Consider the following 22,223-nt stretch of genomic DNA (forward strand, 5'->3'; position numbering starts at 1 on the left):
CGATTAAGACACGAAGAGCGAGCACCTGGAAGGGGAGAGAACGGGGTCCCGCACACGGTCCGCAGGCACCCACAGTGCATCACGGGAATTCGCTTGGCGTGCGATGCTCAGATTTGCAAGTCGCAGGACGTTTCTTGCCTCCACCACCAAGACAGACCCCCGTCCCCCAGCCGGCGGCTGTGTGCGCAGCCTGAGAGATGGACGGGGCTGGGAGCGCTCTTAGAGGTTTCCAGCGGACACCATCGAATGTTATTTAAACCTGGGGGCTGTGGGCGAGGAGAACCGCACCAGCCGCTTTCTGTCATTGGCTCCACTCGGGGTGCTCCTGCTGCTGAAGACAGCGGCCCAAGCGGCAGTGTCACTCTAGGTAGAAGATGACTTTAAGTTTAGCTCAGAATTACCCTTTCAAAAGTCTTCTCAGCCTTTGGCTCAGTGCCTTATCGCCTGGCTGCCCTTGACAAGATGAAGGATGGCCTGGTGGCCCGCGGGAAGGACTAGCACAGCAGGGCAGGTGCAGCCCGGGGCTCCCGGAACTGGGGACTGACGGCGGCTGGGGCGAGTGGCTAGTGGAAACAACCGCACAGCATCCTGAGACTTTTAAACACGATACTTCAAGCCTCTCTGCAAGGGGGCAGCCACACCACTTAGTGGGCTGCGGGTCCCGGGAATCAGCGCTCATTTGTCCCCTTCTGATGACTCAGATCACCTGGTCTGTGAAGCCAGCCTGGAGCTCCCCACTAAACACACTGTTTCAAGGGTAAAATTCCACCCAGGGCTGTCGGGCTGGGGCTGGCGTGCTGCAGTTAGCACGAGGCCCCTCCTGCAGGCAAGGATGGGCACCGCTGCCTCTCCCCTGAGGCTGGCAGAGCACAGGGTGCAGGGCACCAAGGGGGTGGCGTGGACAACTGTGGGTGGGGCCCCTGCTCAGAGACCCCTCCCCCCGGAGGCCTGGAGCACAGGCTCTTCTGGCCACCCTTGGCTTGGCACTGTCTTGGTGTAAAGACCCTGAGGTCTGGTGTGTCTGGCTTGGAGGGTAACGTGATTTCCACAGAGAGATGGGGTCCGGGACATGGCTGTGTGACAGTCACAGCTCTGGCTGGAGAGACCCCAGGCAGGTCCCTTCCACTCGCCAAGACTTGGTTTTCCCGTCTAAATCCCAGGTCCCCAGTGGTCCTGCTCCAGCCCCCGCTGCTGCCTGCAGAGCTCAGCCACTGTGCGTGTCCCACGGAGGCCTCCACACTTGCTGTCCTCTTGGCCCCTTGTCCAGGGCTCAGCTCCAACGTCATCTCCTCTGAGAGGCCTGCCTGGCCTCCTCCCCACCCCAGCGGGTCGCTGTGGTCACACGCGTTCTGTACTGCTTCCTTTCCTTCTCAGGGTCCGTCTCCCTCCTACACGAGAAGCCCCAGGGCAGCCCCGTGTCTCACTGAGCCATAGTCTAGGGTGCAGCCCAGTGCCTGGCACAGATAGGCCCTCGATAGATACTGACTGAGGGAATGAATTAATGAGTGAATGAGTGAATAAAAGAAAAAAATCCAGAAGTGAAGGGGTGAGTCTGAGCAGCCCCTCTGGACGCTGCAGGCCGAGTTGAGGGGGTCTCTTCCCTTTGTACCTTCAAGTCGTTCCCAGATGCAGTTCCCTGGAGCCCCTTCGCCAGCAGAGTGGGGGCTTCCACCCCAGGGCCCCTGGACCCGTTTCCGCTTTGCTGCCCCAAGAACAGATAAGCCGGGGTGCGAGTGGGCAGCAGGGTGGCCTCACAGTGGACCCCCAAGTTCAAGGCCCCCATGTGTCTCTCCCAGGCCTGACCTCTCAGCAGCAGGAGTCTAAGCCCCCAGCCCTGGTTGGCACAAGTGGCCTTTGTGTAGCTCCTCTAGGTGGACGTGAACCCTCATGGGCAATAGTGTGGGGATGGTCTGCGTGGGTCCTGGGTGGGCATCGGCGTGGGCCCTCGGGTCAGTCAGGCTCCCACGGGACACCCGGTTTTGCCCTCTCGGGACCCTTCCCCATTTCCACAGAGAGCCGAGGCTCATGACGTGTCCCCGGGCTGCCCCTCGGGGGGCCCGGAGCTGTTACGTCACCACCGGCCCAGTGCTGTGGGTCCAAGGAAGCTGCTTTCGGCTGTTCTTAGGCGGCCGGGCAGGTGTGTCCCCACCGGGCGGCCGCCGGCGCTGATGGCGTGTGCTGCTTTCCAGCTCCGAGCCCACGCCGTGGACATGAATGGGAACAAGGTGGAGAACCCCATCGACCTGTACATCTACGTGATTGACATGAACGACAACCGCCCCGAGTTCCTCAGCCAGCTGTACAATGGCTCCGTGGACGAAGGCTCCAGGCCAGGTGAGCCCCGGGCCCCGAGGGCGGGCAGGGGCCCCACGCTAGGGGAGGGCCCCCACGCTAGGGGAGGGCCACGCAGCCGCCGCGGGGGCACCGTGGGACTCGTCGCCGACGCGTTTATTTTAGCAGGTATTTACGAGTACCTACTGCGTGCACTGGGGAGCGGGGTCCCTGCTCCCCAGACCTCACAGTCCAGAGGGGCCACAGACAAAAGAGCAGAAACAGAGAATGAAGCTATTGCAGTGATGATTAGGCTCGGAAGGAAACCCACGGGGCACTGGGTCATGGGGCCGGCTGTAGATCAGGGAAGGTCCCTCTGCGGAGGCGCCCTGTGGGCCAAGAGCTGATGCGTGATAAGGAACAGCACTGAGAGAAGGGCTGGGAGGGAACTCGGGGTGGAAAGAGCATGTGCAAAGGTCCTGGGGCAGGTCAGAGAGCAGGCCGGCCACCTGGGGCCTCCTGGGCACCCTTGGGGTTTGATTCCAAGCACAACAGGAAGCCCGTGAGAGGGCCGACTCCCCGGCCCGAGGAGGTGAGCCGAGTGCCTGAGGCCTTGGTTCCCCTCAGAGCTGACCCAGAGCCTGTCTTCCCGTGGGCTCCTGTCCAGCATAAATGGTAACGGCCACTTTATAGCATCTGGCCTCTGGGTGACATAATGACCAGGAAGTGGGCACCCCCCTCTCCCCTTTAGACTCAGGGCCTGGGGAGGTGGAGGAAGCCGCCCCGGCCCCTTGGTGTGGATGTGAGGGGAAGCCCCAGCCGATGCTGGGACCCCCGCTCAGGGACCTGCAGCATCAGCTGGGAACACGTCACAAATGCATCGCTTGTGGCCGCACCTGCTGATTCAGACTCTGCAGATGGGGACCCGGGGCCAGCAGCCGAGCTCCCAGGTGATTCTGCACTTGCTTCCGTTTGAGAACCGCAACCCCGCTGTCTCCTGATTGGGGGCGGGGTTGTCCTTGGGACAACTGCTCAGCTCAGGTCGAGTGGGGAGCTGAGTCAAGCACCACTGCTGAGGTCCCTGCTGGGGCTGCCGGAAGTTACCGCTAAAATATAGGACTCGGGTTACATTTGAACTTCAGAGAAACAAGGGATCATTTTTATGCAGGAGTATCGGGAACATACTTAGAGTAAAGGGTCTTGCTTGTTGATCTGAACGTCAAGTGTAACCGTCACGTGTAACCGTCAAGTGCATCTTAGAGGCTGCCCCTCCCTGGCTCCCCAGCGGGCACCCATCCTGGGAAAACGTCCCGGCTCTGGGGAAGGTCTGCGGTGCCGGGCAACCTGAGGCCAGCTTCCCGGGCCTCTGAGGAGGGGTCAGTGGGCGTCCGGCTTGGGGGGAGGCGGGGCCCGCGAAAGCAAACATTTATCGACCCTTCTCCCCTGGCTCCGTCTCAGGGCTGCTGCTGCAACAAGGTGGATTGCATTTATGACTGATTGTCTCTCAGAATTGGGATGCTCGGGCCAGCCTGGTGTCAGCAAAGGGAACGGGATATGACATTATTTCTGCAGGAACCCTGGGCAGCTGGGCCCCGCAGGCCCCTGAGGGGCAGGGGCAGGCGGCGGGTGGCCATATTAGCTACAAGCAGCCAAAGGAAACAGATGAGGGCTGCCAACAGCCAGCTCTTTAAGGATCAGGGTGGGGAGTGAGTGTCAGGCTTGGGGAAGGGGCTTTCTCGTTAACAGAAGCGGCGGGTCCTCTCTCCCCAAGACCCAGGACGCTCTGTAAAGCTGCCTGGATGTCACAAATCAAGTCTCCCGCATCTTACTTTCAAATAGATCGATAGAGACAGTTTTCCCAAATGCATAACTGCCTTTACTCATTAGGATAACAAAAGCAGCAAATTACTCTGTCGCCCCCTCGAAATCCTGATAGGCGCATCCTCGGATAGCTGGGTGTGGCCTGGGCAGGCTGAGCGCTGGTGTTGTCCCTGACTGGTCCTTGATTCCCCAGACACTTTGAGCCTTTCTGGGACCTTTTGCACTAAATGTTGGCTGACTTTCGAAGCCCCTGGGGGCCCCCAGCTGCACCTCTGTTCCCGGAACAACCCTCAGAGGGGAATGGTGACGTGCCTCCTTGTGCAGAGCCAGGGATGGAGCTGCACGGTGCCCCGTTGCACCCGGCTTGATGCCCTCGCTCACCCTGATGTCCAGACAAAGTGGGCACCGCATCCTCGGGGCAGGAGACTCCCGGGGACTTGGAAATAGTCCCTCCGGTTTCTTCCCTTACACCAGTAAATTACAATAATGGAAGGGTTTTACACAGTGCCTTTGTGGGATAAGGAAAAACTACCGCCAGAAGTTAGTCATTATTTTCTGGAATGATAGGCTAATGAAGGGTTTCAGATGCACGTTCTAATGGAAAACAAATAGGAATGTGTGTTCAGCATTGACTCAGCTGGATAGGAACCTTCTAAGGTTTGGGAAGTTCACATGGGGACATCGGCAAGCCAGCTGGGGCCAGATCTCAGGCCGATCCCACATCACCCCGCGTCCTTCTCCCAGCCCCGGGCCCCTCCGTTTTATGAAATCCTCTCTGGCTTTGCTGGGCTGAATGGGCCCACACACGACTGTGGCTCCTACAACTGAGAAGCTAAGTTCCTCCTTGTATTTAATACAAATAGCCATGTGCCACGTGTGGGTAGTGGCTGCTGTGTTGGGTCCCCACCCAGACGGGGCCCCCTGAAGCTGGTGCTCACAGCAGCAGTCCCTCCCCTCCCCCGGGAGCATCTGTCCCCTCCTGGTCTCATTGTCCCAAATCCTGGATGGAACTGGCCAGGGGCCACCAAGCCCCTTGGAGACTCCATGCCGTGCTCCAGATGAGAGCAGAAAGGGAAGCATGTCCGCTGACCCCGCTTTGAACGTCTCACCGCGGGAGCTTTGCTCGGGTGGGTGCCCCGCCGCTTGCTCCCTGTGTACACGTCACCCCTGCCTTTCCAAACTCTGCCATGTCTGCAGAGCCCCGCCTTGACACCCACCCTGTACTGTGTCCACCCCAATCTGCCTTGCCCACCCCCTTGAGGCGACCATCCCACACCCCCGGGCAAACGCTGCACCTGCAGGGGCGACTGTTCTTGCACAGAGGACGAGCACGTTCGCTGTTTCCATGCACTCCCTCTGTCATGATGGGAGGGTAACTGATGTGCGTCCCTGTGCAGCAAAATGGGTCTTAAGTAAGCGGTCGTTTCTGCCAAGGCCTCTCTCCCTGGCTTTGAAATTGACTCTGAGCTCATAAGTTCAGATTCGTAATAATTCATAAGAATTATCTATCTGTAATAGGGATGTTTTCCATAAAGAATTGGAGTTTCATTGATTTCAAGTTCACCAGAAAGTGGAACCAAAATTAGGGTTCCCAAGAAGAAGGGTCCCACTGAAGTGAGACGTGAGGAGGCTCAAGAGGACTGTGGCCTGGTGCCCGCTGGGGCCTGGGGTCCACAGACGCATCTCAGGCCCCTGGGGGGCAGGCGGCAGGCGGGCCAGGCTGTGCACAGACTTGAGCCAGCTCCCCGGGTATCGCCACCCCCTGGACTCCCCATGGGGTCTCATTGGAAGAAATGTCTTTTTAAGAAATCTTTTTATTTTGACACAGTTGTGGATACACATGCAGTTCTAAGAAATGGTACAGAGATACCCCACAGATCCTTCACCCAGTTTATCCCGGTGGTAACATCTTGCAGAGCTGCCGTGCAGGGTCACACCAGGATGTGACATTGGTGCAAGCCCTGGCCCTCACTCAGACTTCAGCAGCCTTGCCTGCATGCGTGTGTGTGCGTGTGTGTGTGTGTGCGCGCGCGCGTGCGTGTGCGCGTGTCTCCATGTGCATGCGGTTTTATCACGTGTGCTGATTCGCGTGACCTCCATGGTCAAGACGCTAACGGTTCCGTCACGAGGACCCTCAAGCTGCCCTTTCAGAGCCACAGCCGTCTCCCCACCCACCCGCCATCCCTAACGCTTGCAATCGTTGCTCTCATTTGTCTCTATGATTTTGTCATTTTAAGACGTTCATATAAATGGAATCATATGGTGTGTTACCTTAGGAGACTGGCTTTTTCCACTGAGCATAATTCTCTAGATACTCATCCAAGTGGTGTGTGTCCACAGTTCATTTCTCTTCATTGCTGAGCAGTCTGCGGTGTGGATGCGTTGCCCTTGTTCACCCTTTGAAGGGCATTTGGGTTGTTCCCAGTTTGGGGCCATAGTAAACCTCCAAGATCTTTCATCCCCATACAGACTTTTGCGTGAATGTAAGTTTTCATTTCTCTGAGACAGATACCCAAGAACGCAGTCAGTGGGTGGCACAGGGAACAGGGGTTCAGCTCTGCGAGGGATGGCCACGCACTCTTCTGGAGTGACGGTGCCATCTTCTGTCCCACCATGTGGGTGGCCCGGCTTCTCCACGTCCTCGTCAGCACTTGGTGGTGTCGTGTTGCTTTAGCTGTTCAGAGCGGGGTAGTGGTATCTCATGGCGGTTTTCATTTCTATTTCCCTGATGGCTGACGACCTTGGAGATCTCATTCTGTGTTTGTTTGCCATCCGCACATCCTCCTCGATGAGATGGCTCTCCATGTCTCTTGTCCATTTTCTAAATAGTTTGCTTTTTTAATCACTGAGTTTTGAGAATTCTTTACTTATTCGAGATACAAGCCCTTTGTCGGACATGTAGTTTGCAGGTATTTCCTCCCCCTCCGGGACTTGTGTTTTCATCCTCTTCATGGCATCCTTTGGGAGCAAGAGATTTTCATTTTGATGCAGTCCAGTTTTCCACTTTCCGTCGATAGATTGGGCTTGAGTATTGAGAACTCTTCCCAGGGCCTGGGTCCTGAAGGTGCTGTAGGCTTTGTTCTAAAGGTCGTGAGACTCCGCGTCCGGGTCGTTTCTCTGCTCGTGGACGCCCGGGCGCAGATGCTGTAGGCTTTGTCCTAAAGGTCGTGAGACTTCGCGTCCGGGGGGGGGTCGTCTCTCTGCTCGCGGACGCCCGGGTGCAGATGCTGTAGGCTTTGCTCTAAAGGTCGTGAGACTTCGCGTCCGGGTCGTCTCTCTGCTCGCGGACGCCTGGGCGCAGATGCTGTAGGCTTTGTCCTAAAGGTCGTGAGACTTCGCGTCCGGGTCGTTTCTCTGCTCGTGGACGCCCGGGTGCAGATGCTGTAGGCTTTGCTCTAAAGGTCGTGAGACTTCGCGTCCGGGTCGTCTCTCTGCTCGCGGACGCCTGGGCGCAGATGCTGTAGGCTTTGTCCTAAAGGTCGTGAGACTTCGCGTCCGGGTCGTCTCTCTGCTCGCGGACACCCGGGTGCAGATGCTGTAGGCTTTGCTCTAAAGGTCGTGAGACTCCGCGTCCGGGTCGTTTCTCTGCTCGCGGACGCCCAGGCGCTCCTGCACCGCTTGTTGGAACGGCTTTCATTGAGCTGCGTTTGTACTTTTGTCAGAACTCAGTTGGGCCTATTTGTGGGTCTGTTCCTGGGTTCTCTGCTTCTATCCGTTGATCTGCGTGTCTGTCCCTCTGCCAGCCCCGCACTGCCTGGGTGACTGCGGCTCCATGGGAAGCCTTGACGTGGGGCGGAGTCGAAGGCTGTTGGGACGGCGCGTTAAGTGTTCAGACCCTGGCTGTCGCCTGTGTCCTCCCCAGGTGGACTGTGCACTTGGCAGGTGGCGTCGCGTGGCACTCAGCCACGCTTCTCAGAATCCAGGCGGCCGCCCACCATGTGGCCAGCATGCGGCGTGGCGGGGCCTCTGCCAGCTACTCCCTCTGTCTCATCGTTAAATGGAAGTAATGGTAGCGCCCACCTCCTGGAGTCAGCTGAGGGCGCCCACCTGAGGCTCCCGACACCTGTGCTATCGTTAATCGTGTTATTAATATTAACGGGTATTAACTTATTAACATTGTTAAACGTTCTTACTCAAAATATTAGTTCATTTTCCCAACTCCAGCAAGTACATTGTCAGGTTGAACCTCAGATTGAACCATAAGACTCACTTAAAACCAGCTGTCCTTTATGTTACGTTCCAGCGTCCCTCGGGCCACCCTGCTGGTCTCCCTGATGGCCAGGCTAGACCTCAGACATGCGTTCTTCTGAATCATCACGAGCTCCCCATTGGCCACGTCTGAACAGTGGCAGTTTCCCAGCCTGGGCTGGGCTCCTGTCCCCAGGGCTGATGGGGAGGTTTGGGTGCACGTGCCTCTCAGGGATCTGCTGGATCCCGGAAGCATCTGGGAGGCGGGAGGGAGGATGCACAGGAGAGGGGAGGGGGAGGGGCCAACCCAGGGTGAGGCCACAGCCAGGCCTTGACCAGCCAGCACCCAGCAGCAGAGGGCGCCCCAGAGGAGAAGGTGGGGCCCCGAGGGGCTGCGGGAGCCCATCCAGGTGCCGGCTTCCCCATCAGGTGCCCACTCACCCTGGACCCGAGTCCTGTTCCCAGAGCTGGATCCAGGGGCAGCACTGCAGGGTGGATGCTGAGACCCTGGGAGGCCCTCCCCTAGGGCGGCTTTCTTCCTCAGAAGCAAGAGCCCTCCTGCCCCTCGGGGTGACCCTCCGGGGTGCAAGCACATCTTAAAAGGCTGAGTTCTGAGTGAAATAAGTCAGAAAGAGAAAAACGAATACCGTACGCTAACATATATATATGGAATCTTAAAACAAAATGATTCTCAAGAACCTAGGGGCAGGACAGGAATAAAGATGCAGGTGTAGAGAATGGACTTGAGGACACGGGGAGGGGGAGGGGTAAGCTGGGACGAAGTGAGAGAGTGGCATGGACATATATACGCTACCAAATGTAAAATCGATAGCTAGTGGGAAGCAGCCGCATAGCACAGGGAGATCAGCTCGGTGCTTTGTGACCACCTAGAGGGGTGGGATAGGGAGGGTGGGAGGGAGATGCAAGAGGGAGGGGAATGGGGGTATATGTATACATATAGCTGATTCACTTTGTTATACAGCAGAAACTAACACACCATTGTAAAGCAATTATACTCCAATAAAGATGTTAAAAATAAATGAATAAAATAAAAGGCTGTGTTCTGCTCCTTTGAGAAGAGGAAACAACAGATTAAAAACAGCAGCTGGGGGGGCCTTCCCTGGTGGTGCAGTGGTTAAGAATCCACCTGCCAATGCAGGGAACACAGGTTCAAGCCCTGGTCTGGGAAGATCCCACATGCCGTGGAGCAACTAAGCCCGTCCGCCCCAACTACTGAGTCTGAGCTCTAGAGCCCACAAGCCACAACTGCAGAAGCCGACGTGCCTAGAGCCTGTGCTCTGCAACAAGAGAAGCCACCGCGATGAGAAGCCCATACACCACAACAAAGAGTAGCTCCCGCTCGCCACAACTAGAGAAAGCCCGTGCACAGCAACGAAGACCCAAGCAGCCAAATAAATAATTTAAAAAATAATAAAAAATAAATAAAAACAACTGGGCTCCCTGACCTGAAGCTTGTGAGCCCCGACTGCCTTGTCCCTCTGCTCTTCCTGAGCTCCTGAACCTGACTCGGGGCAGTGGGGAGGCCCCACGTCTCTGCAGGAGGCCTCAGGCTCCCCCTGCAAGGGGCGCACCTTCCGCTGAAGCTTTCATTATGCAGCCATCGCAGAAACACAGCACTGACCAAGGGCCTCCGGATGCTGGGTCCTGTCCTCAGGCCTCCCGATGGGATAACCTACTGCAACCTGACAGTCCTGTGACACAGGCACTTTGGAGATGAGGGAATGAAGGCGCAGAACAGGTAAGTAAGGACACAGCCAGTGACAGGTGTTACCAAACCAAACTCGGGTCCGCTCGCCCACACGGTACAACCTACTGACACGAGGTTGTGGTGAAGGAGAGTGCAGGTGTTTCCTGAAACAGCTCCAAACAAGGAGAACGGGTGGCTTGTGCTCAGAAACCCCGCACTCCCCAGAGGGTTTCAGCAGAGCGTTTTTAAAGGCCAGGTAAGGGAGTTGGCGGTCCCGGGGTACGTGATCAGCTCGTGCAAAATCCTCTGATTGGTTAATGGTGAAGTAACAGGGTGGGGTCACAGGCGTTCACATTACAATCCTCAGGCTCCAGGAGGCCTGTGGGCTACATGCTCAAGATCATCGGGGCTACGTCCTCATAACTGGAGCCCCCTTCCCTCTGCAGCAGCCATGGGTCCACGCCCTTTCCGACAGGCTTCTCCAGCTGGAAATGGGATTCACGGTGTCACCTCCTGCCCAGAGGCAGCCTGACCAGTCTCCTGGCATCTCTCAAGCCTTTCAAGTGTGTTGACTTTTTTAACAAAAGGGCTCTAGTTGGAATTTGTGCTTTCCCTAACCCCTTGTAACTGTGTGAGGGCCTATATTATAAATTTTGAAATTAATGTGCTTTAAAATATTAAATAGAGAAATCTACGTGCTGCAAATGAAGTCAAAGAAACCTTCATCTGTGTAATGCAGTTTCTGCTTAAATAGATTATTAGCGGGCCCCGGTTATTTATTTCTTGTATCTCTGTGCTGGCGGAGTCCCCCGAGATTAACGCCACGGACTGATGCACAGATGGCGCCAGATACTTGAAAGTCATCTGCGTGTTGAGAATTTAAATCTTTAGCCTCAGTGATTTGAGCAGAAAGCCAATTACGGAGCTGAGTTCGTTTTCAAATTAACCTGCAGTTTAAGGTTTGTGAAATTAACCCTTTAAGGCGCATGGCCGCGTTTGCACACGAACTCCTCAGAAGAACCAAGAGTTTGCCTTCTCCCCCTTTTCCTGCTGCGCGATGTATGAAGAGATGTCCGGCGTCTCGGGCAGCGGACAGCATGCCCTCTCAGAGGAAAATACAGAGTGATGTTCAGTTTCGTTAAGAAAAATGCAGGCCTCTCTACTAGGGGGAGAGGCCCAACGAGGCCTCCAGAGAAAGCCCTAGAAGGATGATTTTCCCCTCGTTCTCACAGTCCAGGTGATGGGGGCGAGACTTAACTCTCCAGTTACTACCGATGCTGCTGCAGTAAGTGGTTCCTGGCAGAGCGCTTAGCTGGGTGACGCGGCTGAATCGCTCCCTCCCTCCTGTGGGCAGCCCAGGTGTGCCATGGCGTTGCGGCTGCTGGGCGCTCACGGCTGCCTGTGGACCAGACCCGCCCCCACTGGAGAAGGCGAGAGGATCGGGGGACCTTGATGCCAGGGTCACGCTTTCCCAGACACGCGGAGGCTGGCCCTGCTCACACCCCGAGACGTGGTGTGGCCACTGAACACTTGCTGGAGGGTTCGGGAAGGGGCACCCTCAAGTGTAAGGGGGAGACTGAGGCACAGGACATGGGCAAGGGGGGCAGAAGCAGGGTGCCACCAGGGCAGAGCCTGGCCCCCAGATCAGCAGGCATCGCCGAGTGCCCAGAGAGTGAGTGGAGGCCACCTCCCCCAGGCAGCTCTCCAGGCCTCAAAAAGGAGTTCCTTCTGCCTCCGCCCCACTCTCTTCTTCTAGGAAGGAAGTGAGAATCACGGAGCCCTTGCTCAGTTCCAGGGCCCTGCACATTGATAGTTCATCTGGGTTTGTTTCCATGGCAACCCTGCCCGTTGGCCTTTGGGCTCAGAGCACTTGGGCATGCATGGGTCACCTGACCACGGAGTGGTGGCCATGGACCAGCCAGGTTTCCAGAATCTTTCTTGAAAGAAACCAAATTGTGATTAAGGCTGAAAAAAAAGTCCCATCAGTTGCCTTATTTCTTTTTTTAAGTAACATTTTACCTTCTGTTAATCAAGTGATAATCTTTGGAGGAAACTTGAGAGATACAGAGAAAATCACAAAGAAAAACATCACAGTCTCCCATCTTGCCTGCCGCGCAGAGATTGCCAGGAGCACGTTCGTCAAAGATCCCTCTGGTCTTATCTCCCTGCACGAACATGTTATATTAAAGAACACAGTTTAGAAACTGGATTGTTTTCCGTTTTGCTGTATATCGTGAACATTTCAAGCGTCACGAAATATTCTGGCTTTAAACAGTTCCGTCGTGGGAATGTACCACGATTTGTTTAGCCAACACCCAGTTGTCAGGCGTTCGGTGTCACGTACTAGTTGATCATGCTCCTTGCTTATCTGCACCACTGGATGTGAGCTTCGCAGGTCAGGGACTTTTTTTTTTATTTGAGACCATTGTTGACCCACACGTGCTTGTGCAGCAAAGGACAGAGAGAGTCCCTCACCCAGTGTTTCCAACAGTAACGTGGAAATAAATGAAGACCAGCCAGTGGGAACCAGCAGAGGCTGTGTGTTCAGAGCAGGGGGGTCACCAGCCACCATCACAGGCAGAGACTCGAAGGCGGGCAGAGGACCAGGGAGCTTCATGGTAGAGAAGGGGGCTCAGGTGTGCCTTGGTGGGGGCTGGTAGTGGGGGCCTAGAACGGGGCATCCCATGTGAATATCTGGGGGTGCGCTTCAGCTTCTCTGGCTGATTGCTTTTAATCTGCATCTGATGACTCTGTTATTGGAATCTCCCTGGTCTGGTCCTGGTCAGTTCTTTGTCTCTGTTTTCAGTCAGGTTTTGTCTTCTTGTGTGCCTGGTTCGTGACGTACTGTGCCTTGTGTATGAAGTTGTAGAGGTGACTTGAGGGTAAGATGTTACCTTTGTCTGTGAAAGATGTGCTTTCACTCCTGACAGGGAGTCTGGTAACCTTAGATATCAGAGCCTAAGTCACCGTAATAGAGCTGTGCCCCCGTCGGCTAGGACGGTTCCTTTCCTGTTCGCCCTCACTCCCAGCGCGCTGCCCTTCCGGGTCCAACCCAAAGACTCGAGCATTTTCCAGGCTCCACCCTCATATGGCAGGCCCTAAGCGCAGTGTTTTTACCCCCATTCCCATCAGTCTGTTGAAAGCTCCATGTAGCTCTTCAGCTGTCAGAAGCCGATTTGGAATCAGCAAATGTCTCTTTTTTTTAATGTTTATTTATTTATTTGGCCGTGCCAGGTCGTAGTTGCGGCACGTGGGATCTTCGTGGCCGCGTGCAGGATCTTTAGTTGTGGCGTGTGGGATCTTAGTTCCCCAGCCAGGGATCAAACCCAGGCCCCATTGGGGGCACGGAGTCTTAACCACTGTACCGCCAAGGAAGTCCCTGGAATCAGCAAATGTCTTGAGAGGAAAGATGGCCCCCAGTCTCGGGTTCTCCCTTGCGGCCTGCCCCACCCTCCCTGAGTCTGTGTCATTGTATCTCTCTAGTGCCCTTAGTGAGGTGTTTTTATTTCACATTGGGTCCGGTTTTTCTAGTTTTCCTCAGGAGGAAGATGGGTTTAAAATAACATTGTCCACCATTTGCTAAAAACAGAACCTCCTGGATTTCTTTTAAATACTTAATGCCTCTGGGGAAATTCTACTGATAATTAAATTCATTAAAATTGGGTTTACAGGGCTTGCCTGGTGGCACAGTGGTTAAGAATCCGCCTGCCAATGCAGGGGACACGGGTTCAAGCCCTGGTCTGGGAAGATCCCACATGGCCGTGGAGCAACTAAGCCTGTGCGCCACAACTACTGAGCCTGTGCTCTAGAGCCCGCAAACCACAACTACTGAGACCACATGCCACAACTACTGAAGCCCGCATGCCTAGAGCCCATGTTCCATAACAAGAGAAGCCACTGCAATGAAAAGCCCATGCACTGCAACAAAGGGTAGCCCCCCTCGCTGCAACTAGAGAAAGCCCGTGTGCAGCAACGAAGACCCAATGCAGCCAAAAATACATAAAATAAAATAAAATAAAATAAATTGGGTTTGCACACTGTTTGAGAATAGCCATTGCGTGAAGTTAGGTGGGTGTGTTTGATGAATGTTTTTCCTGAGGTTCTCAAAACACTGAAGTTCCACATTTTTTCCCCTAGAAGACACTTAATAAAGATGTGTTGAATGAATGAATAAATGTCCTAGTGGGTTTGCAACATCTTGGTCTGACTGCAACCAGTTCTCCATGAAATCCGGTGAATGACTTAGCATTCTCACTACCAACCCTCGCCCCCCGCACTGCTGGCTGCATGCAGTCTGTGTTCTCTGCATGTCTTCAAAACATAAATTTGACCTGCTCTCCTGATGAAAATACTGCCCTGTGGTCTTAGAATAAAGTCCAGAATCCTCGCCGTGGGCCCAGCCCACCTCCAGCCCCATCACATGCCCCCTTTCCCTGGTTCCTCAAGCGTTTGGAGCTCTTCTCTGCCCCAGGGCCTTGGCCTCCTGCCCAGAGTACCCCCCGTCCCCTCCCTACCCCACCACCCCCATCTCTCAGGTCATCCCTGCTTCCTCCGTAGCACCCCACGTACCTCATTATTCTACATATTCATTCATGCTAGCGTTCTTCCCCCTTCCAAGGACTTATTGCAGCTGGCGATGATCTGTGTCTCCCTGTTTGTTCTCTCTGTCCTCACTGGCATGTTCGGGGTGGGACCTCATCTGCTTGTTCTCTTCCTACGTCCTGAGCACAGAGCCTGGTGTCTGCACACAGCAAGTGCTCACTCAGTAATTGTGGGCTGAGTAGCCCCGCACACTGGAATGTCATTCAGCCATAAAAAGGAGTGAACCTTGAAAACGTTAGGCTCCTCGAAAGACGCCAGACACAAAGGCCGCATAGTATATGACCCCGTTTATGAGCTGTGTTCAGAAAACGCCAATCTGGAGACAGAAGGTAGATGAGCATTGCTGGGGGCTGGGGAGGAGGAGGGAGCAGCCCATTCATTCATTCATTCATGCGTGCATGCTGTGCTGGGTCTTAGTTGCGGCACGCAGGACCCTCGTTGCAGCATGCGGACTCTTAGTTGCGGCAGGCATGCAGGATCTAGTTCCCCGACCTGGGATCGAACCCAGGCCCCCTGCACTGGGAGTGTGGAATTTTACCTACTGGACCACCAGGGAAGTCCTGGGAGCGACTCTTAACGGATACAGGTTTCTTTGGGGGTGACAGAATGTTCTGGAGTTAGATACGCTCTATTGACAATTGCACTGACTTGTGCACTTTAAAAGGGTGAATTTTCTGATGCATGAATTACATTTTGATAAAAACTATGTAAATCTGTGGATTGAACAAGTCAGGGGAGGGAGGCGCTGCAGGCCTGGAGCTCCTGGGCCCTCGCTTCCTGCAGCGTCCCGCCCCACCCAGGCTGGGACTTCCCGTCTTTTCAGTGTGAAAAGTCTGGTCCTGGGCCCATTCCTCTCTTGATTGGTGGATGAGAATAGAAAACCTGTGCCCTGTAGACAGATTTCCACTTTCCTGTCTCTGTTTGCTCTCCTTTCTGTTGTATCGAATGCATTTGCTTTGAGAAGCTTTTATTCAGTAAAAGCTGAAAGCTAAAGCCAGTTCCCAGTCAGGCCCTCGCTGCTTGCAGTGGGGCTGGACGCGGGAAGGCAGGAGGACCTGTTCTGCACACACATCCGCGCAGCCAGAACACTGGTAGGATTTGGAAAAGGCTCCCTGCCCGGACCACGCAAGGGTCTCCACCACTGTCTGCCCAGTTCCTAGCACCATGCCGGTCCAGAGCAGGTTGCCCAGTGCATGTTTGATGACTAAAACACCCACCCGTCACCACCTTGGATCCCAGCAGGCCTGGAGGCCGGCTGCACAGCCAAGCCCCAAGCCCAGTTCAGTCTCAGCTTAAGCCAGCGCCCCCAAGAGGATGGTGCCCACACTCCTTCCCCCCGTGGGCCCTGGGAACATAGAGCTGAGCGAAGGACATGCAGCTCAGGACTAGGGCCCCATGCCTGGCTCCAGGGGCGCTCACAGGGCCGGGCGCCCGTGCCAGTCAGAGCTCTGGGTTGCAGGCGACGAAAGCTCAAACTGAAATGACGTGAGGCAAGAAGGGGAATCTATCGGTTCAGGTACAGAGTCTGTAAGGTACCGTCTCCTCGATGTGCTGTGAGCCTAAAACCGCTTTATAAAAGAAGCCCTAATTGTTTTAAGCATGGAGGCAACAGCTTCAGGTGCCGCTTGACCCAGGGGCTGCCCGGTAGGCGGTGCTCACCAGAGCCCCTCTTGGTTTTGTTTCCTCCGAGATGGCCCTGTCCTTCACTCTCCTTCCTTGTGGCACAAAGTGACCACAGCCCCAACCTCACACGCTGACCCAGCCGAGGCCAGCAGCAGGGACAGTACGCTGGTTTCCCAGTAACCCTGCGAGCACCTCCACCTTGATCACAGGCCCTGACAGAGTAAGATGCCCACCGTGGACCCGATCACTGTGGCCAGGGGAGGGGTGTGCTGTCCAACCAGGGCCTACCGCTGTGGGGAAAGGAGGATGCCAGTAGGAGCCCCACGTGCCGCTCTCAGGAGTCAGGGGACCTTGCCGGAGCGTCCCCTGCGGACCTCAACCCTGGCGTGTGGATGGGAAATGGCGTGGGCGGCTCACTGCCCCGGGCTCGGAGGTGCAGGTGACCACGTGTCCTCGCGCACCCTGGATTTACTACTCTATCTGCCCCTGTGCCCCGTGTGCACAGCTCCCCCCACCCCCGAGGGGGCTCTTCTCACTTAGCTTCCTCAAGTGCCTGTTGTGCCCCTTCTGTACACCCAGCCCTGTTTTTTACCGCGTGCCGAGTCGCGGCCGTGCAGTCCTCCACGTGGGATCTGGATCCTCGGCAAACGCTGCTGGCCAGCGCCGTGTGGCTCAGGAGGGAGAGTGCTGGGCTCTGAGCCAGAATCGCTGGCTCCGCTGTCCCCAGGCGGCTCCCCCTCCTCCAGGGCCTCCATCTCTCTGCCTGCTGATGACCTCAGAGCAGACTTGAGCTCGGCAAGAAACCCGCCGGTGGTTCTGCAGGAGTGTGTGGGGCTGGGAGGGACGGGGCACTTCCCAGGGCCTGGCAGGCCCCCAGCCCGTGGGAGGGGAAGGACTCACACCATGTCCAGCCTCCAGGGAGACATGGTCCCGGCTGACGTCTGCCAGGGTGCGGGCGCGGGCCCGCAGTGGGTGTGGTTGGTGAGTCCCACGTGCGCTGCCGTCTCTGTTCCAGGCACCTACGTGATGACCGTCACAGCCAGCGACGCTGACGACGGCACCACGGCCAATGGGATGGTGCGCTACCGGATCGTGACCCAGACCCCGCAGAGCCCCTCCCAGAACATGTTCACCATCAACAGCGAGACAGGGGACATCGTGACGGTGGCGGCCGGCCTGGACCGAGAGGTGAGGAGGCCGCCGTGGGGGGGCGGGGGGCGCTGGTGCTGCCGCCACTGCTGGGGCGGGGGGACCTTTCCCACTAGGCACAGCAGGGTGTCTCCAGGCACTGGGCCACGTGGTCCCGCCTGGGCGAGGCTTGGCAGGGACCGTGCCCGGCGGGGCTTAAGCTGCACAGTGTAAATACGTCTCTGGGACCCGTGTCAGTGGAGCTGTGCGATGGGGCAGGTGGGCCAGAACCCCAGGGCTCAGAGCAGGCCTCGGGCGGACCCAGGGCCTCCATCTCACGTCCCAGAGGATCCAGCGAGGCCCCAGGACCCTCCCCGGGACCGTGATGGGCGCCTGCTCGGCCCGGACAGGGCCCTGCAGTTGGCCCTTGGAATGAGGAGCTGCTCCATCCAGCTTCTAGAAGCCTGCTGCCCTCAGCTAGGGAGGTGGTCCCTCGGAGGGGAGAGTGACGCCGCATGGGGTGGGCCGTCAGGGAGGCGAACCATCCCCCGTCTCTCCCCACTCCCCACCCAGGGTCCCTGACCTGCCCCGGGAAGGAGGGCATCCCCATTGCCCCCAGAAGACTGTACCACAGTGTTTCTCCAGCCTCTAGCCTCACTCAGGGTGTCTTCACACCTTTCGGGAGAGCAGTGAGGTATGACCGGGGCCTGTGCATGAATGCAGACACTCACACGTGCTCTCGCACACGCATGCACACGTCCTTCTCCATGGTCAGCATTGGAAGCATTGCTCCAAGGCAATTCCTGTCTGAGGTCCAGGGTCAAGGCTGAACTTGGGCACGGTGACCCCTGAACACAGGCAAGTGCCCCGCCTGCTCCTTCCTCACTTAGCAGATGTGGGGACAGAGTGCTGTGTGAGGCATAGGGGATGTGGAGCTGGTTAGACGGTGGCTGCCCCAGGGCCAGGGGCGGGGAGCAGAACCTAAGTGCGTGTGCTGCAGTGGATCGCGTGTGCAGGCAGCGGGTCACGTGTGTAGGCAGTGGGTCGTGTGTGCATATGCAGTAGGTCACGTGTACCTGTGGTGGATCGTGTGTATTGCAGCGGATCGCGTGTATATGCGGTAGATCACGTGTATATGCGGTAGATCACGTGTATATGCAGTGGATCACGTGTGTAGGCAGTGGATTGTGTCCACAAAGTGGTGTTGTGAGATGAATGGAGCTGACTATGGAGAAATCAGGGGAGGCTTCTCAGAAGAGGTGGCCTTGCTCTGAGCCTTGGAGGCTGATAGAATCAATCATATTTTCTTCTTTGGGACTAAGGACCCGCTTTTCCTGAACGCTGCACACCAGACGTCTAACTGGTTCCGAGCGATCACAGATCCCACTGAGCGGGCTCCTCCTCTTGATCACTGAGCGCTGACTTTGCGCTAGAGGCTGCCGAGGGTCGGGGCCGACAGCAGCACACAGGGCGAGTGGTGTCCCTGCTCGCGGGGGGCTCACTCTGCAGAGGGAGAAACAGGCAAGAGGGATTAGTCCCCACGAGATAAACGAATTCAGGCAGCGGAGTGGGTTATAAAGAAAGAGCATCGCGCACCGTCCACAGAGGGTGGGGGCTGGGCCTGGAGCATCAGGGATGTCCCTGTTCTGTCCCGGGAAGGGAGTTGTACGCGTGTCCCAGGGCTGTCCTAACAAAGGAAATTAGCCTCTGACAGTTCTGGGGACCAGAAGTCCAAGATCCCAGCGGCCTCAGGCCCCAGCCCGGCAGCAGAGGGGCCTGTCCTCCTCCCACGCAGGCAGATCCCCGCGCGCTGCCCGGCACAGCCTCAACGGGCCTCCGCCACCTCTAAGGAGCTTCTGTTCATTGCTTGATGAGTGTGGACTTCAAGTTCAGGAAACAGAGAGGCGGGGAGCAGGCAGTACCCAGCCCACGGGCCCGGAGCACCCGGACCTCCGTTAGAGATAAAGAGCAGCTCGGCTGCACGGCTCTGCTGGGAGCCTGGCTGTAATGTTGGGCCTTGGAGAAGGAAAGAGGCATTTCTGGGGCCTCTGTCTAGAGGACAAAGGGGCAGCACCCAGAGGACCCTTCTGGAAGTCTGCAGAGCAGGGAGAGGCCCCACCTCAGAAAGCTCAGAGAAGCTGCCGGTTCTGAAGATGCAGGGCGGCTCTGGGTGCCGCGCCCCTGCTTCCCTGAACAGGTGGGGTGCAGGCCGTTCCGGTTCGCATTTATTTATGAACAAACCAGCAGGTGTGGAGGGAGGGACAGACAGCCAGGAGCAGTGGGAGGAGGAATACCGCCAACGTTTCGTGGGCATTTCTGCTACTCATTTTCCATTCTTTTGTAAGCGTGTGCCGAGCTCCCGCCCGTGGGCAGAGCCTGTTCTAGACACCCGGGTGCCCCAGGGACCCCACGGGAGGTCAGTGCGGGCTAGGCACTGTACAGTGCACGTTTTCACATCTTAGTCCTTGAAACCGCCCTGGGGGGAAGTTCCAGTAGTAGCATTTCTTTCCAGGTGAGACAGGCAGGGCTGCAGGGGCTCTTAACTGCCCAGGGCTGCAGCGTCTCAAGAGAGGCGTGGCCCCCGGCAACCTGGATTCTTAACCCTTTCCAGGGGGCACCCCAGGAGAGGCTCCACCCTGCCAGGTGAGACACAGGCCACCCAGCTAGATCTGAGCTGCAGACAAACACAGATCGTGTTTCCTGCAAGCGTGTCCCAAATATTGCATGGGACTTATTCATACCAAAAATTGTCAGTTGTTTGTGTGACGTTACATATAACTGAACGGTCCCTGGTTTTTTTTGCCTCGTCTGGCAACCGAGCCTGAGGCAGCCACCCCACTCTGGGCCCGGTGGGCGATCCCTCCTCCTCAGTGCCACAGCGGCACCTGGCAGGGAGGGGCTGACAGGCAGCAAGGTCCCCGAGAGCCGGGCCTGCAGATCACGGGGAGCTGGCCGGGCGGGTGGACATGACGTGCGAGGTTCCTGCCCGGCTGGGCGAGCCATCAGGTCCCGTGAGTGTGGCCGGCACCAAGCGGCCGGGGCTGTCGCCGCGACACGATGCGCCCTGGAGCGGAAGCCGTAGCACTCGCTCGGCCGCTGGAGGCCCCTCCTTCCCCAGGAGCGAACCTGAACACCTGCTCCGCGGACAGCAGAGGCCGTGGAACCTCCCGGTGGGTGTGCCGGGCAGTGCACCCTCACTTCAGGGAGCCTGGTGGCCTCGTCCCTCACTTAACGCAGACCCAGGACCTCCAGAGCCACCCACTGTCTCAGGCTCTTGGTCGCTGCAGAATCGCATGGACCTTCCTCCCGGCTCCAGCGGTGACCCTCCTTCCCCATCCTTGCCCTGCGCCCCCGCACGGCACCTGGCTGCCCGGCGCCGGAGGGACCGGCCCCGCCGAGTGGGCGGAAGCAGCCGGATGGCACCTGGCTCCACCCTGCGTCCTCCGGCCTCCACCCGGCTCAGTCCCGCCCGGAGGCCTGGCCGCTCCTTTGGGGCGGCGGCTGGGCCAGTCACGCCAGCTGTGCACCCACCTCCCCCCAGAGCAGGTGGTTGCTGGATCTCAGGCAGGTCAAGTGAAAGTCTGTACTAACTAGTGCGTCCGCGGACCGTGGGCTGCAATGATCGTGAGACAGCCGCTGGCCGCTCCTCCTGGCCACTTTCCCCGCTGCGCCACGAGCCCTTAGGCTTGGGGTGGGCAGCCTGGGAGGGCCCAGCTCGGGAAAGGACAGCCCCAGACAGAGGGAGCGGGGGAGGGTGGCGGGCAGGACCAGCGCTCTGAGGCCCCGGCGCCCCGTGGCCTGCCCCCGACCACGCAGCCTTCAGCCTTGAGCTCTCCCCTCTCCGGCCGTCTGGTCTTTTCCATCTTCTCACCAGACGTCACCTCCTCAGGGAGGCCTCCCTGACTCCCTCTGCTCTCACTGAACCGGCCCAGTTCCTGCAGAGCCCAGCGCAGGGGAGACGCCACGTGGGCTTATCTCCTCTGCTGGGGGTTCCCTCCTGCCACAGGCTCGGGGGGCCGGGCCAGGCCTGAGGCTGGGCTCCGTGCCTGGTGCGTCGAAGCTGCTCGAGAAGTGGTAGCTGTTGGCCCCACCGCTGCCATGAGGGCCCTGCTCCAGCGGGGACAGCACTGCTTGTCCAAACCTGGACACATGCCCAGGGATCTCCTCCTGCCTCAGCCGCCGCCTCTCCTCTTTCTGCTCAGGAATCCAGGTGCTTCAGTGTAGTCTCTGTTTATGGATAAGACAAGGCACAGAGAGGGAAGAAGCTTGCCCAGAGTCACACAGCGGGGAAGGGAAGGCTGGCATTTGAATGCAGGCGGCTCCCTGCCCTCAGCCTGTGCTGGGCTGCTCGCTGGGGCGGGGGTTGCGGGGAGGCGGGGTGTGTGAGATTCCGCCCGCCAGCGTGTCCTTTCCGAGATCTGAACCCTAGGCCTCCCCCCTCCCTCCCTTCTTCCCCTGCCCCTTCCTCTCTCGGTCTCCATAAGGAGGGTTAACCTCCCATAACACTGGCCCCAGACTGAGCTTTTCCTGGCCCAGAATTGAAGCGGGAACCGTCTCCCACTGTGAGTCCGTCTGACTTCTCGCCACTTGGATGCCCCTCAAAACTGTCCCAAGTACGAGGGGGGATCCGTGTCCAGGCTTTGGGAATCTCAGATGGTCCATGGACCCTGGAGTGGCCAGTGGAAAGGAGGCCCAGCTGCTGAGTGTGCGTCTCAAGGAAAGGGAGCATGTGTACTTCCTGGCAGAAGCGAAGGGCGTCCCTACGTGTTCACTCTGTCGACGACACGTGTAGGACCCAGCATGCAGCTTCCCCACACCCTTCAGTGGCCAGGACCCCCTCCCCGCTGAGTCTGTCCGCAAACTCACCTGGCTGGCCCATCGA

At 57.4% G+C, this 22,223-nt stretch overlaps 1 protein-coding gene across 1 annotated transcript in view; it reads left to right on the forward strand.

The window, feature by feature from the left end:
- LOC101329561 (cadherin-4) overlaps positions 1–21,419 on the forward strand; it is a 46,331-nt gene extending 24,912 nt beyond the window's left edge. Inside the window, exons 6-9 of the mRNA XM_073793314.1 lie at positions 2,190–2,334; positions 17,229–17,401; positions 20,629–20,739; positions 21,348–21,419. Coding sequence (XP_073649415.1) covers positions 2,190–2,334; positions 17,229–17,401; positions 20,629–20,739; positions 21,348–21,419 — 501 coding nt within the window. The remainder of the gene's footprint in view (positions 1–2,189; positions 2,335–17,228; positions 17,402–20,628; positions 20,740–21,347) is intronic.
- Positions 21,420–22,223: the final 804 nt, after the last annotated feature.

The sequence above is a fragment of the Tursiops truncatus genome, chromosome 15 (genome assembly GCF_011762595.2).
Source record: "Tursiops truncatus isolate mTurTru1 chromosome 15, mTurTru1.mat.Y, whole genome shotgun sequence".
Lineage (NCBI taxonomy): Eukaryota > Metazoa > Chordata > Mammalia > Artiodactyla > Delphinidae > Tursiops > Tursiops truncatus.